Source organism: Carcharodon carcharias, chromosome 1 (assembly GCF_017639515.1).
Source record: "Carcharodon carcharias isolate sCarCar2 chromosome 1, sCarCar2.pri, whole genome shotgun sequence".
Lineage (NCBI taxonomy): Eukaryota > Metazoa > Chordata > Chondrichthyes > Lamniformes > Lamnidae > Carcharodon > Carcharodon carcharias.
In genome coordinates this window covers 219,906,106-219,925,711 of record NC_054467.1, presented here as the reverse complement: position 1 = coordinate 219,925,711, position 19,606 = coordinate 219,906,106, and the positions used below count along the sequence as shown (strand labels likewise).

The following is a 19,606-nucleotide window of genomic DNA, read 5'->3' as shown; positions in this document are numbered from 1 at the left end:
ATTTTTTAAAGTGTATTGAGTTGGGTTTTTTTTAGATTGAATTGGAGAATTCATTATTAATTGGGCTGTAGTGAAAAGATTTTGGCAATTAGTTGTTACTATCTGTAGTGTTTGGAATCCTTAAACAAAGACAATCCTGATTCAAGTAAAGTGCATCTTGGTGAATCGTTTTGAACATTATCTCTAGGTCAAGTGAAAACGTATCTTGTCTTCTCTGTTCCCATGGATTTCCTTCATGCTTACCTTGTAGAAGTGAAAACTGTGAAAAAGCTGCTCCAGCTATCTTTACTGATATGTGAAAGAACTAAGGAAAGATGGTGATCCATGGGGAAATGAGAGATGGAGAAATAAATGGAAAGACCTGAGAATAAGAAATTCAGACAAACAAAGTTCATCTCTGAATTGTTTATTATACTCCAATGTATGCTGCTTTTACGTATGCATTAGAGCTTGTGTAAAATGGCAATGAGAGCATAAGTATTTAGAAATGAACTCCACCTGTTGCGATCTCTATCCTCAGTGTTCCTGTATTCATTGAGTCATTTACAGCATAGAACAAAGCCATTTGGCTCATCAGCTCCAGGCTGCTTCTCTGAGGAGTAATCCAGTCAGTCACATTCCCCCACTCAATCCCTGTAGCCCAGCAGGTTTATTTCCTGCAAGTGCCTATCCAATTTCCTTTTGAAATCACTGGTTGTTTCTGCTTCCATCACCCTCATGGGCAGCGAGTTCCAGGTCATTACCACACGCTATGTAAAAAAGTTCTTCACATTCTCCCTCTCTTGCCCAAAACCTTAAATCGGTGTCCCCTCGTCCTAGTCTGCCTTATTCAAACCTGTCCTAATCCTTTACAGCTCTATCAAATGTCCCCTCAATCTCCTTTGCTCCAAGCAAAACAACCCCAGCTTTTCTAATCTAAACTTGTAATGATGACAGGAAACTAGCTGACCCCTACTGACTAACAGTGACCATAATTAGAAATAAGTTACGGATTAATATTGTACTTCAGTTAAGGCTCAGAGGTCAATTTGTGAATAAAAATGTTCTGTGAGCCAGTCAGGGTTAGTTTTTACCTCAGTGAGTTGAAGGAGCAAGGAAATCTGTTCCAGATATTTCTTCAGACTTTTCATATTGCACCATTCTCTCAACTTATTTAAACTCTGATTTTCATTTAGATTTCCTCCCTTGATCCCTGTACCCCACCCCTGCCACGCTATCTTGAGGATTGTTTGCTTATTGTGGGATATTGCTGTATGATTGTGAATGGTCTCCATTACCTCATTCTTCTCACTATGTGTTTTGTGAGCATTGTTTTTCTTTAATTCCATCATGGACAAGTCAAATCCTAGTCTTACAGGCTTGGGCACAAATGTATATTTCCTGTAGGAGTAACTAAATACAGATCTGGTGCTGATCTTCGAATGGATCTCTTTCCTCTCCAGGTAAGAGATGCTGAAACTAATTGTTGTGCCTTTGTTAGCACTATAGCTGAGACCAACTAACTTAATAAACCAGAAGCCAAAGTTGCAGCTTCTTAATCCATGTAATTTACTGTCTTTCCCCACCAAGTGGTTCATTTTCATCCACAAGGGAGTTAAAATGGCTTTCAGAACAGCTAAAAGAAAACAAAGGCTGATTGCATTACCCGCTCCAATGGTTGGTCACCTAAAAGTCAAAATTGACTCTTTTGTTTGTAAGGACATAGAGGAGAAAGGGAGGGGTTCATTTGGGTTTCTGCCATTGTACCGGCAGTCTATAAGCAACTTAGCTATACAAACTTTGCAAGTGCATCCCAATGCATCCCAATGTAAAGAGAAGGGAAACTGATATATGCTGATCAAGAAACCCCTGACACACATTGTGCAAGAATGGTCCGATGGGTAAAATTCGAAAGTACGGGTGCCTTTTCCATCAAGTGCAGATTGCTAATATTATGTATGATCTGGAATTTTGGGGCAGGGTCAAAAATGGCACAATTTTTGCACTTATGTGACCAAACACACTGTAATTTGTACTTATTTGCTGTCTTTTAAAGGTCCTTAGCTCTGCCTTTAAGGGATATCAGCATGACATCAGTAGAAGGGAAATATGAACATACAAAATTATGAATTAGGAGCAGGAGTAGGCCATCTGGCCTCTCAAGCCTGCTCCGCCATTCAATAAGATCTTGGCTGATTGGATTGTGGCCTCAACTCCACATTCCACCTACCAATGACCTTTGACTCCCTTGCCAATCAAGAATCTATCTACCTCTGCCTTAAAAGTATTCAATGACCCTGCCTCTGCTGCTCTCTGGGGAAAAGAATTCTAAAGATTCATGACCCTCTGAGAGAAGAAATTTCTTCCCATTTCCATCTTAAATGGGAGACCCCTTATTTTTAATCTGTGTCCCCTAGTTCTAGTCTCTCCCACAAAGAGGAACATCCTTTCAGCATCCACCCTGTCAAGTCTCCTCAGGATCTTATATGTTTCAAAAAGATCATTCTTCTCTCATTCTTCTAAATTCCAATGGATACAGGCCCAGCTTGTCCGACCTTTCTTCATAAGATAAGCCCCCCTCCCATCGCAGGTATCAGTTGAGTGGTCTCTGAAGTGCTTCTAATATCCTTTCTTAAATAAGGAGACCAAAGCTGTACATCGTACTCTAAATGTAGTCTCACCGATGCCCTGTACAACTGTAGCAAAACATTCCTACTTTTATATTCCATCCCCCTTGCAATAAACAACAGTATTTCATTTGTTGTAATCACTTGCTGTACCGGCATACTAACTTTTTGTGATTCATGCAGCAGGACACCCAGATCCCTCTATACATCAGAGTGCTGCAGTCTCTCTCCATTTAAATAATATGCTGCTTTTCTAATCTTCCTACCAAAGTGGATGAGTTCACACTTTCTCACATTATACTCTCTCTGCCAAATTTTTACCCATTCACTTAACCTATGTCCCTTTGGAGACTCCTTAGGTCTGCTTCACAACTTATTTTCCTACCTATCTTTGTGTCGTCAGCAAATTTAGATACCATACAATCAGTCCCTTCATCCAAGTCTTTGATATAAATTGTAAATAGTTGAGGCCCCAGCACCGATCCCTGTGGCACTCCACTACTCACATCTTGCCAACCTGAAAATGACCCTTTATGCCTACTCTGTTCCCAATTGGCTAACCAATCCTCTATCCATGCTAATATGTACCCCCTACATCATGAGCTCTTATTTTGTGTAATAACCTTTGAAGTGGCACCTTATCAGATGCCTTCTGGGAATCTAAGTACAGCACATTCACATGTTCCCTTTATCCATGTTGCTTGTTACTTCCTCAAGAACTCAAATAAATTAGTCAAACATGATTTCCCTTTCACAAAGCCATGTTGACTCTGCCTGATTGATAGTGCCCGCTATAACCTCCTTCATCATAGATTCCAGCAATTTCCTTATGACAAAATGTTAAGCTAACTGGTCTATGCTTTCCTGCTTTCAATTTCCCTCCTTTCTTGAATAGAGAAGTAACATTTGCTATTTTCTGATCTGATGGGAACTTTCCAGAATCTGGGGAATTTTGGAAAATCAAAACCAATGCATTTACTATTTCAGCAGCTGCTTCTTTTAAGATGAAGTCCATCAACACCTGGGTACTTGTCAGCTTTCAGTTCTAATATTCTCTCAGTATCCTTTCCCTGGTGATTGTAATTGTTTTAAGTTCTACCCTCCCTTTCACCTCCTGATTCACAATTATTTCTGGGATCTGGGATGAAGTCAGATGCAAAATATCTGTTCAGATGTATCATGTGGCCCAGTCTTAGTTTCACTTTTGCTTGAAGCAGTGCACACACAAATAGTTCTGATGTCTTCAAGCTTTATACCTATGTACAAATGTTCTCATATTTCTAGTCTTCATACATTAAGCCATAATGTGTTTACCAAATCCCTTATGAGCAATTGGGTGCCTTGTGTCTTAGGCAGTACATAAACCCAAGGATTGTATCGTTCTGATAACATGACGTGGTAATCTGCGGTGGTAGGACAGGTGGCAGCAAGATTCAGTGAAGGTACAACATGGTGAACAGCCTTGGATCATGCTACATGGCATGAGAAGACTGCTAACTGTTGGTCAGACCACAGCAAAGTTGCAGTTATGGAAAGTGTTGAAAGTGCAGCGTGCTGACTGTGAAGAAAGTCTTTGGAGCCATAGAGCAAACTAGCGCTCAAGTAAAGAGCAAAGCAGATGGATCCCTTGTGGTGAGATTGCAGCCTGTCAGTTACATGGGTAGAATTTTGCCCTTGGCGTGATACGTGGGTGGCAGCACTGAGCGCTGCCTGACGGCAGGGGGAGGAGGGCGAGCATGCCTAGCATGAGAGCACTGAATAATCTCCCTGAGGAATGGAGCTGCCACATGGAGGTGAAGAAGATATTGAAAAAATTAATAAACAACAGGAAAATGTAATAAAACGACAGTTGATAACTTAATGGCCTTAATAGGCCTTTTAATTGTTGTCGGGCGCACGCTGGAGCTGGCAGCGCGCCTGTCAACTAAACTATTGTGCAACTGCACGTTGACGTCCCCACGCTTGGCTGATGTCATTGCGCGTCATTTCACACTCAGTTGAGTCGGGCGTGCGCCTATCCGCCGAGCTAAAAATTCTGGCCCATGAGTGGGACAGTACATCGAGAGGATCAGCACCGAGTTAGCTCAGTTGAGAAAGGCGAGTGACCAGGGTGTAGGACAGATCAATAAAGAGTCAACCAAAAAAAATCATAAAAACCGGGTCAGAAAGGTTGTGATTATAATGGGTGGATTCAGGAGTTGCTGAACAGTATATTCGTTAAATAGAAAAAGAAGTCATTGCTCCATGGTGCATTCCTGCCAGAAATCATCTTCGTGGGCAGAGCTTTGGCAAATGCGGCTACAGTGACACATGTCCCAGGTACTACAGAAGAAGGAAGGTCAGAGAGGTATTCTCAGAATATCCACAAAATTCACCAGTTTGAATTGGGATGCTGCTGACTTACGATCTAAATTCAAAATGTTTAAACAGTGTACATAAAGAGCTATAGTTTCTTGATTCAGGTGTGTCTGAACCAGACAAGCAAGTCATGAAAAATCACCTAGCAATTGGGAATGAAGGTTGCACACATCAGGATGGACAGAAGAGGAGGTAAAGGGTCCTCTAAAGATATGGACTACTTTGGAAGACCAGTTCAGAATCCGGTTAAACTTCCACATTCATCAACTAGAGTTCATGTAATTTCAGCAACAGCTTATTGAACCCATAGACTACTTCAGCAACAGACGCAGAGAAAAAGGTACATACTGTGATTTTCAAACGCAGAGCTAGCAGACAGAATTTTTGAGTTGGTGATTGCATCCAGTCCCATGGAAATATTCCAGAAAGATCTGCTAGCTGTGCACTCACTAGTTGATGCACTCACTAGAACACCCAAACCTAACATGTGGAAGGTGTGGCCTGCTACATACACCAAGGAAATACCAAGCTTTTCACCAATTCTCCAAGGTATGTGCAGGAAGGGCCATTGGCAGCAACATTGCATTAGAGCAAAGGCTGATACAGCCAAAGAGAGCTGTGCACTAATCCAAACTTCTGTGGTGAAATTGAAGCACCTTGGAGAGTCAGGGATGGTTTTTGATCATTTATTCAAGCGGACGCGGGGAAAGCCTGTCTTAGACAATCCAATCTAAGTCAGTACTCTGCCCTCTGAGTTGTTACATTGTCTTTTACACATTTAGTCCCTTTCCTTTCATGACTGAGGATGTATTTTTGGTCACATAGGCTCACTATCTATCGCAATAGGTGCAAAGTGTTTCAGATCATCTGTCCTGTTTTGCTGTGTATCTTAGCATTCCAGTGACTGGCACCTCGTTATCTGTAATCGCTCTCACCATCTATCACAATGAGTGCTAAGTGTTGTAGACTAACTGTTTCGTTCTGCTTAGCATTCTAGTGAGATACATATCCATTTATAATTACTGGGCTCACACCTGCTTCGGGCAAGTCTGGGCTAGTTTTTGCTGTGTCCTTTGTCTAAGCTAACACATGTCAAGTATCCCAGCAGGCTTTGCTTTGCAGGTTCTCCCTGATACCTTTTCATGTCTAAAACTATTATCACTGCAATATTGTGCTACTGCTATCCTAGATTACCTTTGCTAACAAATGACAAACACATTGTAGACTCTAACAAAACAGACCGTACATAACGGGTACCTTCAAGTAATAAGAATAACCATTGGCCGTCCCATCAGAAACATATACATGAGGTGATTGACAAACCAGGAGATAACAATGATGTGCACGATGAGACAGAGAGTGGTGAACACATGTTACACACAGTCAATCTAGCGGAACACATGTATTACACATGGTCTAAGTGCTTGCCAAGATTCAAATGATCTGCCCTAAGAAAGTTGGTAACTATTGGCCAAGTTTGACACAAGGGGAAATGCCAACATACTACCTCTGTGAATTCTAAAAACTTGTATCCACAGATATAAAAGACCATGATGAAACCTACTGCTGTGAAAATCTCAGTGTGCAACGGTTCATTAATTCCATGTGCAGGATCCATAGTCCTAGAGTGCAAGTACAATCAATCCTCCTGAGTGTCACAGATGTCCTGCATGGTGGAAAGTAAAGACCCAGCGATTGCAAATCTACCGCCAAGTCATGAACTCACACTAGTCACGGTCCATAGAATCAGTCAGACATCAAAAGGCAGGTCAATCTCTGAAGCTACACACAAAGGTGTAACAGGTCTAATCAGATCCATTCCAGCCTCTCAATCACCATACATTCGTACTGCATCTAGGACAAAATTCTCAAATGCAAACAGGAATAATGTCCAAGAATGACAATCCCACAGATCACTGAGCAATTAAACAAACCTCCAGACAAGGTTACAAGATCTGGCCATACCAGCAGGCTACCTTTTCACTTTAAAGACTCATTGATTCATTAGTAATATGCACATGTGTAATGGTAACCAGACATGAACATGTATTGTAAATTTCTTTGGAAGAGGGGAATATCTTTAAAAGGAAAGGGGGAGATTGTAATATGCCTTTAAGAGATAGCGGCATAACTTCAGCAGAAGGGAAGTACGTCATGAAATGTAGTCTTAGTTTCACTTTTGCTTTGAGTAAAGCATGCACACACAGCTCTGATGTCTTCAAGCCTTATACCTATGTATAACTGTTGTCATGAGCATAGTCTTAATAAATGAACCCACAATGTGTTTACCAAATCCTTTATGAGCGACTGATGTCTTGTATCTTGTATAATAAATGACCCCAAGGGTTATATCATTGTAATAACACTTAACTGTCTTTCCTCCTGTAAGACATCCTCTAAAATCTAAAATCTCTTTCAGCAAAGCTAATATCTGCTTATGTGCCTTGGAGTCAAATTGTCTGTTTGGATTCTTATGAAGCACCATAAGTTTTATTACATTGAAGATGCTGTATAAATTCAAGTAGTTTTTGCTGCTGTTTTAAATTAACAGCCCCTCTATCTCTTTATTACAGTTCCTCCAAGCTTCCTAAAGCGTCCTTCCAACCTCTATGCTTATGAAAGTATGGACATTGAGTTTGAATGTGCAGTCAGTGGGAAGCCAGCCCCTACTGTGAAGTGGATAAAGAATGGAGAAGTGGTCATTCCTAGTGATTACTTCCAGATTGTGGTAAGTAGTACAATTCAGTGACATTGTTTGATTCACTGGAGAAACCAACACTAATGAACCTCAGTTTGACTTGTTCCATTGGACTTAGTTCAAATTAAATTAACTGGAACAATGTTGGCTTTGATTATTGATTCTGAACATAACTGCTCAGTTACGTGTTAAGCATTGTAGCTAATAGTAAAAGGGAATCCAAAGGTCTTCTACAGGCACCTTAACAGTAAAAGGGTTGTCAGAGGAGCAGTGGACTAATTGGGATCAAAATGGAGATCTATTGCTGGAGGCAGAAGGCATGGCTGGGAGACTAAATAAGTACTTTGCATCAATGTTGCATCATGGAAGCAGACCTTGTCAAAGATCAGTAAACGAAGAAATTTTTGAGATACTAGATGAGCTAAAAATAGATAAAGAGAAGTTACTAGGAAGGCTGGCACTGGATAAGTCACCCAGCCTGGAGGATATCAACATCCTGGGTGTTATGACTGACCAGAAACTGGACTGGGCTAGAGTCATGACCCACTGGGGATAGTGCACTGTAATGTCAAGCCTCACTGTTCCCCGAGCCGTGACAAATGTGAAAAAAGTTTGATCAAACCACCAGATTTCCCCAATTCTACCGAACTGTTTAATTTAGGTTAGCAGAATACTATCACCAGGTTTGTAAACTTAATAAGTAAATAATTGTTTATTGAGCAAATTGTCTTTAACTGGTGGCAAAAGAAAGAAATATGAACTGCTAACTTCTAACAGTATAACTTAAACTCTACGGCCTTCTTAAATCCCTATACACACACATACAAGACACATAAGACACACAAAAACATGTATTTTAAGGGTGGGATAAAACAGTTTAATGGCACTAATTCCAGAGCACAGGATTCGGGTTGAATTTGATCGATGTCTTCCAAATTCTTTTCAGTTCTTGTTGAGGACATGAGGTGGTCTTCCAGCACTTTCAGTATTTAGTTCACTGGTTGAGCACACACCTTTCAATGTCTCTAACAGTGATTTTTCCCTTTCCCTCTTGACGGGGGTTTTCAGAGAGAGAGAGCAGGTTATAGAGATATGAGGAGGAAAAGCCAGCTAGCTATTATTGTGGAATTATTGGAATCTTCCATGCACAGGAAAAAGAGGTTTTAGGTCTTGTTCCTTTCAGGCCAGGAACTATTCTGCTCTGCTGTCACACAAAATCTGGTTGCCTGGTCAGGAGCCAATTAAAATGCTGTTGTCAGGCAGCTGCCTTGGTCCAGGACTCCTATCCGGCACCATCCTGTCTTTCATGGCACACTCTGTTCTAGGAATGCAACATTATATATATATATCTCATCCTATACCAGTGGACATTTCTTTCAACCTGCAGCCATTGTAATTTAATCCACAGTCCAACAGAAAATAAAAAAGATATGTTCTTTACAACAGCCCAACAGAAAAAAAAAAGATATGTTCCTTATGCTAGCCATGTAAATACTGTGGCTACAAGAGCAGATCAGAGTCTAGATATTCTGTAGAGAGTAACTCACTTCCTGACTCCCCAAAACCTGTCCACCATCTACAAGGTACAAATCAGGAGTGTGATGGAATACTCTCCACTTGCCTGGATAAGTACAGTTCCAACAACACTCAAGAAGCTCGACACCATCCAGGACAAATCAGTCTGTTTGATTGGTACCCCATCCATGACCTTCAACACTCATTCGCTCCACCACTGATGCACAGTGGCAGCAGTGTGTACCACCTACAAGATGCACTACAGCAACTCACTAAGGCTCCATCGATAGCCTCTCAAATCTGCAATCTTTATAACCAGGACAAGGGCAGCAAATGCATGGGAACACCACCATCTGCAAGTTCACCTCCAAGTCACACACTATCCAGATTTGGAACTATGTTGTCATTCCTTCACTGTTGCTGGGTCAAGATCCTGGAACTCTCTTCCTAATAGCACTGTGGGTGTACCTATACCTCATGGACTGCAGCGGTTCAAGAAGGCAGCTCACCACCACCTTCTCAAGGGCAATTGGGGATGGACAATAAATGTTGGTCTAACCATGGCGCCCTTATCCCATGAATGAATAATAAAAAAAGCCTTCATCAATTGCATTCTAGGTTGTTGAGGGAATTGAAGGTAGAACTTGTGGAGGCTCTGGCCACATTCTTCCAATTAGATACAGGAATGGGGCATGAGGAATGGAGATTTGCAAGTTTTACATTCTTGTTCAAAAAAGAGAAGAATAAACCTGACAATTACAGGCCAGCCAGTTTAATGTTGGTGATGGAGGAGCTTATAGAAGAAAATAGTCTGTAAACAACAGTCACTTGGCTATAATAATATGATTATTTTGGTGAAGTAATAGAGAGGGTGGATGAGGGCAATGTAGTTGATCATGTGTATATGGACTTTCAAAAGACTTTTGAATAAAGTAACTGCATTTAACGACTTGTTAGCAAAATTGAAGCCAATGGAATAAAAACAGCAGTAATAGCATGGATGCAAAGTTTGCTAAGGGATAGAAAACAGAGTTGTGGTGATTAGCAATGTTCCCTCGAATAGTTTCTAGCCTTATGTGGAATGAGTTTTGTTATGTGCACCAATATCAAGTAAAGTGCAGATGTGCACCACCAGGAGAAATAATACACCCATTTGCCTTTGTTTAGACATGGTTGTTAAAAGAATATACTGCAAGCAACCTTCATAGGCCTGCTTAAAACAACAAGATCTCACTTTACCCAGCTGAAACACATTCAAACTGAATTGAAGTCAAAGTTACTGATTCACTCACCAGTTGATGATCACATCTACTGTAGCGTTTTGATGAGGTGAGCTCTTCCAGAAACTTGGGGCAGAATCATCCCAGATTTACACTAGTGTGGTAGCGAGCAGGAGAAAGGTTGTTGGACTCGCCGACTGCAATGCTGGGTTTTCGCGCCATATTGTCCCATTGCCGGCACATTCCATCTCATTATTAATGCATTCCTGGGAAACACTCGGATTGCTGGCCTCTGATTTGCCCACCCCATCGTCACCTCAGGCCTTCAGTAATCTGGGTGCCATATTTAAAGGGTGCACCAGCACAGAGCGAGCACTCTCCAAGGGATGGAAGCTGCTGGTAAGACATGGTTGTCAAAGGGAGCAAACATTTAGCGATGCCTCCCTCGGGTGCCTACTGGATGTATTGGAGGGTGGCCATGAAATCCTCTCCCCCTGCTCTGGGTGAAGACCAGCAAGCAAGTCATCACTCCAGCATAGGAGGCAGTGGCAGCAGTGGTCAGCGTGAAAAGCCTACAAAAGAGGACAGCCAACCAGTGCTGAAAAAGGATGAATGATCTTCTCCGTTCCGCCAGGGTAAGTCACCCTTCTCATCACTCTCAACTCATCCACTCACAAATCCAACACACATCTACAGGGATCTCACTCACTGCCATTTCAAGGGACATCACCATCACTCTCTCACCACACTTTCACCCGCCCTATGGATCACATTCTCACCCCATCCATGGCACCACTCATCGCCCACACATGCCAGGTATCCTTCTCATCGGGCCTGGCAGGTGTCCTCCACCAGCGCAGAGACACACACCTCAGTGGGACCTAGTTCTAGAGTAGCCTCGGGGTCACAATCTGTTGAGCACATCACACTGTCTGATCCACAGCAGGCAGCGGCAGGAACTTCCCAGGTTTCTGGCACTCAGAAGACTTCTGGAGGCCACAAATCTGCTGAGTACGATGTCAGATGAGGAGCCTCTGGACTTGCTGCTCCCCTCCTGACTCACAGGCCGTCCCAACATACCGCTTCCCCCAATTCGCCAATCCTTCCGAATGCGCTTCCCACTCATCGTCTCTCCTGACTAGCTGCCTCTCCTGACTTGTTCACTCTTCCGATTTGCTGAGCCACCTGCTTGCCGGAGGCAGAGAGAAAATGAGGAACTACAGACCTGCTTACCTGACATCGATAATAGGGAATGTTGTGTTTGTTTTAATGATGTAAAGGCACTAATCACTTATAAGGGATTATGCACATATGTTGTGGGTTCCTTTATTAAGAACAGGCACATGTGAACATATATACATGAGCCGAAAGCTTGAGCATGTCAGAGCTGTGTGCCTGCGTGCTTCTGCAGGCCAAAATGAAACTGAGCCTGGATCACATGACACACTTCCCTTAGAGTGATAGCCTGCTGCTATCCCTTAAAGGCATATTACAACAGGGAAAATGCTAGAATCTATTATAAACCATGCGATAATTGGACACATAAAATAATGGCATGATTGGGCAGAGTGAACATGGATCTTTGAAAGCAAAGTCATGTTTGACAAACCTGTTAGAGTTTTTTGAGAATGTAATTAGCATAATAGAGGAGAACCAGTAAATGTGATGTGTTTGATTTTTAGAAGGCTCTCGATAAGGTCCCACACAAGAGGTTAGTTAGAAAAATTAGACCACATAGTATTGGGGGTATTATATGGGCATGGATTGAGAATTGGTTATCAGACAGAAAACAATGAGTGAGAATAAAAGGGTCATTCTCAGGTTGGCCGGTTGTGACTACTGGGGTAGCACAAGGATCAGTGCTTGGGCCCCAGCTATTTACAATCAATTTCAATGATTTGCATGGTGTCAAATGTAATATTTCCAGGTTTGCTGATGACACGAAAATAGGTGGCAATGTTGTGAGGAGGGTGCAAGGAGGCTTGAAGGGGATTTAGATAGGCTAAATGACTGGGCAGGAACATGGCAAATGGAATATAATGTGGAAAAATGTGTAGTTATCCAATCTGGCAGGAAAACCAGAAATACAGAGTATTTCTTAAACTTGAAGAGATTGGGAAGTGTTGATGTCCAAAGGGAACTGGGTGTCCTTGTTCATAAGTCATGAAAATTATGAGGGGTATAGACAGAGTAAATGCGAGTAGGCTCTTTCCACTTAGATTAGGAGAAATAAACACGAGAGGACTTGGCTTTAGGGTGAAAGGGGAAAGGTTTAGGGGGAACATTAGGGGGAACTTCTTCACTCCTGGTGAGAGTGTGGAACGAGCTACCATCTGACATGGTAAATGCGGGCTCATTCTTAAGTTTTACGAATAAATTAGATAAATACATGGATGGGAGAGATCTGGAGGGTTATGGACTAGGTGCAGGTCAATGGGACTAGTGGAATAATATTTTGGCACAGGCTAGAAGGGCCGAACGGCCTGTTTTCTGTGCTGTAGTGTTCTATGGTTCCATGGAAAACTAACATGCAGGTACAGCAAGCAATTAGGAAGACAAATTGTATGCTGGCCTTCATTGCAAGAGGATTTTTGAGTACAGGAGTAGAAAAGACTTGCTGCAATGGTTTAGATCGTTGGTGAGACTGCACCTGTAGCATTATGTACAGTTTTGATCTCCTTACATAAGGAAGAGTATACTTGCCATAGAGTGAGTGCAACAAAGTTTCACCGGACTGATTCCTGGGATGGTTTTTTTTAAAATTAATTCACGGAATGTGGGCTTTGCTGGATTGGCCAGCAGTTATTCCCCATCCCTAGTTGCCTTTGAGAAGATGGTGGTGAGCTGCCTTCTTGAACCACTGCAGTCCATGTGGTGTAAGTACACCCACAGTGCTGTTAGGGAGAGGGTTCCAGGATTTTGACCCAGCCACAGTGAAGGATTGTCCTGCAAAGAGAAACTGAGGAGACTGGGCCTATGTTGTCTAGAGTTTAGAAGAATGACAGCCAATCTCTTTGAAGCATACAAAATTCTTACAGGGCTTGACAAGGTAAATGCAGGAAGAATGGTTCCCTTGGTTGTGGGTGTGTCTAGAACCAGGGGACACAGTCTCAGAATAAGGGGTAGACCATTTAAGACTAAGATGAGGAGGAAATTCTTCACTCAGAGGGTGGTGAATCTTTGGAATTCTCTACCCCAGAGGGCTGTGGAGGCTCAGTCATTGAGTACATTCAAGACAGAGATCAATAGCATTCTAGGTATTAAATAGATCAAGAGATATGAGGATAATAAGGGGAAATGATGTTGTGGTTGTAGATCAGCCATGATCTAGTTGAATGATGGGGTAGGCTCGAGGGGCTTAATGGCCTACTCCTGCTCCTATTTCCTCTATTCCTATGCTCTCTCACTAACGCTCAGTTTGGGTTCTGCCAGGGCCATTCAGCTCCTGACCTCGTTACAACTTTGGTTCAAACATGGACAAAAGAACTGAACTCCCGAGGTGAAGTGAGAGTGACTGCCCTTGACATCAAGGCCGCATTTGACCAAGTGTGGCATCAAGGAGCCCTAGCATTACTGGAGTCAATGGGAATCAGGGGGAAAACTCTCCGCTGGTTGGAGTCATACATAGCACAAAGGAAGATGGTTGTGATTGTTGGAGGTCAGTCATCTCAGCTCCAGGACATCACTGCAGGAGTTCCTCAGGGTAGTGTCCTAGGCCCAACCACCTTCAGCTGCTTCCTCAATGACCTTCTTTCCATCATTAGGTCAGAAGTGGGGATGTTCGCTGATGATTGCACCATATTCAGCACCATTTGCTACTCCTCAGATACCGAAGCAGTCTATGTCCAAATGCAGCAAGACCTGGGCAGTATCCAGGCTTGGGCTGACAAGTGGCAAGTAACATTCGCACCACATAAGTGTCAGGCAATGACCATCTCCAACAAGAGAGAATCTAACCATCACCCCTTGATGTTCAATGGCATTACCATCACTGAATCCCCCACTATCAATATGTTGGGGGTTACCATTGACCAGAAACTGAACTGGACTAGCTATATAAATACTGTGGCTACAAGAGCAGGTCAGAGGCTAGGAATAATGTGACAAGTAACCCACTTCCTGACTCCCCAAAGCCTGTCCACCATTTACAAGGCACAAGTCAGGAGTGTGATAGAATACTCCCCTCTTGCCTGGATGAGTGTAGTCCCACACCATCCAGGACAAAACAGCCCGCTTGGTTTGCACCATATTCACAAACGTTCACTCCCTCCACTACCGACGCACAGTAGCAGCAGTGTGTACCATCTACAAGAAACACTGCAGGAACTCACCAAGGCTCCTTCGACAGCACTTTTCAAACCCACGACCACTACCCTCTAGAAGGACAAAGGCAGTAGATAGATGGCAACACCATCACCTGGAAGTACCCCTCCAAGTCACTCACCATCCTGACCTGGAAATATATCGCCGTTCCTTCACTGTCACTGGATCAAAATCCTGGAACTCCCTCCCTAACAGCACTGTGGGTGTACCCACACCACATGGACTGCAGCGGCTCAAGAAGACAGCTCACCATCACCTTCTCAAGGGCAACTAGGAATGGGCAATAAATGCTGGTCTAGCCAGTGAAGCTCACATCTTGTGAATGAATGAAAAAAAACCATCCTGCCCACCACCTCTCCTGACTCACCAACCCCCCACTCCCCCACTTGTCAGTTCCCTCCCGCTCACAGAGTAGCTGTTTTTCAGATCGGAGGGATGCGTAGAGTAGAGAACTTCTCTGGGGTTTAGTATAGTACCACCACTGTTTTTGATATACATTAATGACTTCAACTTGGATATACAAGGCATATTTTCAAAACTTGTGGATGACACAAAATTTGGCAGCATAGTGAGGACAGGATCAAGCTTGATTTCTTGGGCAAATAGCTCTGCAGATATTCACTATATTTTTGTTTATTCATTCTCAGGATATGGGCACCACTGCCAAGGCAAGCACTTATTGCCCATTCTTTGTTACCCTTGAGAGGTTGGCGGTGAACCATTCCATTGAGTCATTGTGGTTCATGTGGTGAATGTACACTTATGCATAAAGATTGGCCATTTGTATGAGGTATTGGAGGGCTCCTAAAGCCTATAAAACTATAACCCATTGACACGGTCTTCAGCTGAATAGGGGAGATGATTTTAACATCCTGATTATGGCACTTGATCTTTAACGTGGCAGCTTGCTGGGACCTTCATACGAAAGTATAGCTAGAGATAGCAGTCAACAATCCTGAGTGCCAGGGCAGAAACACAAAGATGAGAATGGACTCAGCAATTCTCTGATTTATTTCACAGTGGGACAATAGAAACACTGGCATGAAGCCAAAATTTCATTCTTAACAATGAGCTGGAGAAAGCAACAGTGATGTTAATAGCTTGGACATGATCCAAGTTTGATTCCCATTTGATAAACTGTTTACTCAGCTGTAAAGTACATTAGATTGCATCCTATTTCACTTTTCTTAACTGTGATTCCTCGTTTTGCATTTTCATCTATGTAGTTTAAATTAATCTTCATCAAATTGACATATTTCTTTAATTCAAAAAAAAATCCAAAAGTACCAGCAAATGGATGAGGGTAGTTCATGATTGGCTATAAAATAGGATTGATAGTGATGGCTTGATTTCTCCCAAAAAGGCTCTGCTGTGTAACATTTTTATTTTATATTTTATGTCCCATTATGGAGAAATGGTAATGCCACAGGACTAGTAATCTAGAGCCCTAATGCCTAATCTAATAGCCTGGGGACACGGCTTCAAATCCCAACAAGATAGCTAGTGGAATTTAAATTCATTTAATTAATACAGCTAGCCTCAGTAATGGTAATCGATTGTTGTAAAAGCCCTTCTGGTTCACTTATGTGCTTTCCTTCCTTTAGGGAAGGAAATCTGCTCCCCTCACCTGGTCTGGCCTACATGTGACTCCAGATCCACAGCAATGTGGTTGACTCTTAACTGTCCTCTGAAATGTCCTAGCAAATCACTCAGTTGTCAAGAGCAATTAGGAAAGGGCAACAAATGCTGGCCTTGCCAGCAATGCCCATATGCCATGAGAGAATAAGAATACAAAGCCCTGATGGGTTCAAAACAATAAAATTACAGGTAAACAAAAGTCAAGATTATTTTATTCCCAAGTAGTGGGTGATACTAATAAACCAGATTAGACATGGGGAAAAATATTTTTTGCACAGCGAGGGTTATCACATGGACTGCAGCTCACCACCACCTTCTCAAGGGCAATTAGGGATGGGCAATAAATGCTGGCCTAGCCAGCAACATCCATATCCCCGTGAAAGAATAATAAAAATAGTTGTAATCTGAAATGCACTTTCTGAGAGCGTGATGGAGGTAGATTCAATTGTGGCTTTCAAAAGTGAATTGGTTAATTATCTGAAGAGAAAAGATTTGCAGGGCTACAGGGAAAGGGCAGGAAAGTGGGACTAATCGAGTGGTTATGCAAGGACCAGGCATGGGCACAATGTCGGAATGGCCTTCTTCTGTGTTATAATCATTTTACAGTTCTATGGCTACACTCTTTGTCCATCTCTCATTGTCTTGTGGACATTGTTTGTACAATTGAGTTGTTCTTGCATTTCAGAGAGCACTAAGAGACAACCATGTAATGTGGAATTGGCAGATCAGAAGAATGAGGAGGGCTCCCTTCCCTGAATAGCATTAGTCAATCAGATTATTATTGCTTTTTGGAAATAGCCAATATATCAACCAGCTCTATAAATTTCCATGGTGGGATTTAAATTCATAACTTTGGGATTGTTAGGCCAGAGTGATAACAGTTACATTACTCTATTGACATAACAGAACTAATGTGAACACAGCAAGAGGAAGGGGCAGATATTATGGCCTTTCAGATATAACAATTAACTGTCCTGATGGTTCAGTTGGGCAGTTGGGGTATGAAATCATGCAGAGCAGATAGTCCCAAGTTTGATCTCCAGTCACTGGTGATTGAGCCAAAATCAGCTTGTGCACTAAAATTGATCTCAGAGTTCATGGGCTGAGAAGACAAATGCCAGCCAGAGTTCCAACTCTTAATCTTTATCCATTGAGTCATACTGAAAAATGGTGTTTGCAGGTAAGATTAGGATGGCTATGATACTTTGCATGTCAAATAGTCTGCACTCACACTTTCTGAATACATGAATTATAAATGGGCTCTTGATTGAGATACTAGAAGGCATCCACTGCTTGAACACTTCAAATTTTAAACCCACAAGCTATGTTTAAATTCCTATATAGCCTCACTCCTCCTGGTCCCTCCCATCCCTACAACTGGCTCGTTTCTCCAGTTCTTGCCTTTTGTGTATTCCCGCCACTCCCTTAACCCCACCATTGATGAATGTGCCTTCAGCCACCAGGTGCCTCAATCTTAAATTTCTTCCCTTAATCCTTCCACATCTCTACCACCCTGTCTCCGTTTGAGCCACTCTTTAAGATAAAGACAGGAACAACATGCACTTCATAACACTTTTCAAGGTTGAAAAATGCCCTTTGTTCCGAGTGAAGGAGGATGCCAAATTATCAAACAAAAAGTCCTATCAGGATTAGGTTTAGATGTGATGCTCCAGCCTGACTGCCTTCAAGTTCTTCTATTAGGCTAAAATTCCTATTGGCTTTCAAAACTGCCTGATCTCTCATTATCTATTTATATTTATCTTTGGTATGAGTCTATCAGTTAGGTTTATCCATACCTTTAAGCATTTTACAATCTATGGGATAGACATTTGTCTGAGCCCTCTTCCCAAACCATGAGGCCCAAGGATTGCCTGGAATTGATCCTTGGGCCTCAGCTATGTTTTGGGATGGGCTGCTGATTGCCATCATTCCTTCAAAGGCAACTCGCTGCATGAGAAATATTATTTCCGAGCTGCTTGCCTCACTAGCTGTGGATCTCAGGTAAGTTCCAAGAGGGAGGGCTTGAGTCGGCAGCGAGGAGGGACGGTGGGGGAGGGGGGATGAATCCTTACCATTATAGAATCGGAGGGGAGCATTTCTGCCAATCCTAGCTCCAAAGATTTTTTTTTAATTGAAGGCCTTGCCTGCCCATCAACATATTTTACATTGGGGTCCACCAGCAAATGTTAGGCCCTAATTAACATACTTAAGGGGCCTTAAATATTGGGCCCTGTATGAATTTAGGAGTAGGCTCATCACCTACATAGATTGGGCCATCTCATTACTAAACTGACATGGTTTGTTTTTGTTTAGCTCAAAAATAGACATAGTGCATATCAGCATCTATCCCCATGTGTCCATTTACCTATATCTCCACAGTTTTATTATCCATTGATCTACCTTTCTGTGATCTATTTAAATAAATATTGACTCTTCAGTAAAACACAAACTGAATCTACCTTTAGTTTTGGTTCTACAGTGCAAAGATTTTGCTGTTACTGTTAAATGATTTCACATTATATCCATTTGCTTTGTATTGTAGAGTGGCAGCAACCTACGGATTTTGGGCCTGGTGAAGTCTGATGAGGGGTTTTACCAATGTGTGGCAGAGAACGATGCTGGGAATGTTCAGACCACTGGACAGTTAATCATTCCTGAACCAGGTAAGACGACATAATCATTGACACCTGCCTGCAATTTTCATTCTTATTTCCACTTTCCCTTTTTAATAACAAAGTAATATTTGGAAAGAAAGGACAGATACTGCTGTTACATTTTGTTATATTTTGTGGTTCCCAGAAGTTCAAAATGATCACACTTTGAGACTCAAATGCTGGAGCTTTCTTCAAATGTATTTCTCAGATCATACCATATGCTTAGACTGATACCTTTCTGCTCAGTGCAGTGACTGTAGCGCAGTAATGAGTGATGTGGCATCCTGGATACTTAAGTATACATAATACATAACAATATAGTTTCTAACACTTTACCAATAACATAACACATTCCTTCAATATTACATAACTTATTTTTTAGAAGTAGCTGATTTAGGGAAGTGCTTTGTATTTTAATATTTTTATTAATTGAATTCAGCATAGTCGTGGTACTTTACACAACATGATCCGTACGTTTACAGAATCCTGTGCAGTTTGGTTGCGTTGTGGATTGAGGGTCTCAGATTTTCATTGGAAAAGAGGGCTTAGGTTCAAACAGGATGTTGGTGTCAGGAATTTCCAATGTCCTTGTAG

At 42.1% G+C, this 19,606-nt stretch overlaps 1 protein-coding gene across 1 annotated transcript in view; it reads left to right on the top strand.

The window, feature by feature from the left end:
* dcc (DCC netrin 1 receptor) overlaps positions 1 to 19,606 on the top strand; it is a gene marked incomplete at its 5' end in the record, with an annotated part of 933,706 nt that overhangs the window by 410,880 nt on the left and 503,220 nt on the right. The window contains 2 exons of the mRNA XM_041183487.1: positions 7,538 to 7,692; positions 18,901 to 19,021. Coding sequence (XP_041039421.1) covers positions 7,538 to 7,692; positions 18,901 to 19,021 — 276 coding nt within the window. The remainder of the gene's footprint in view (positions 1 to 7,537; positions 7,693 to 18,900; positions 19,022 to 19,606) is intronic.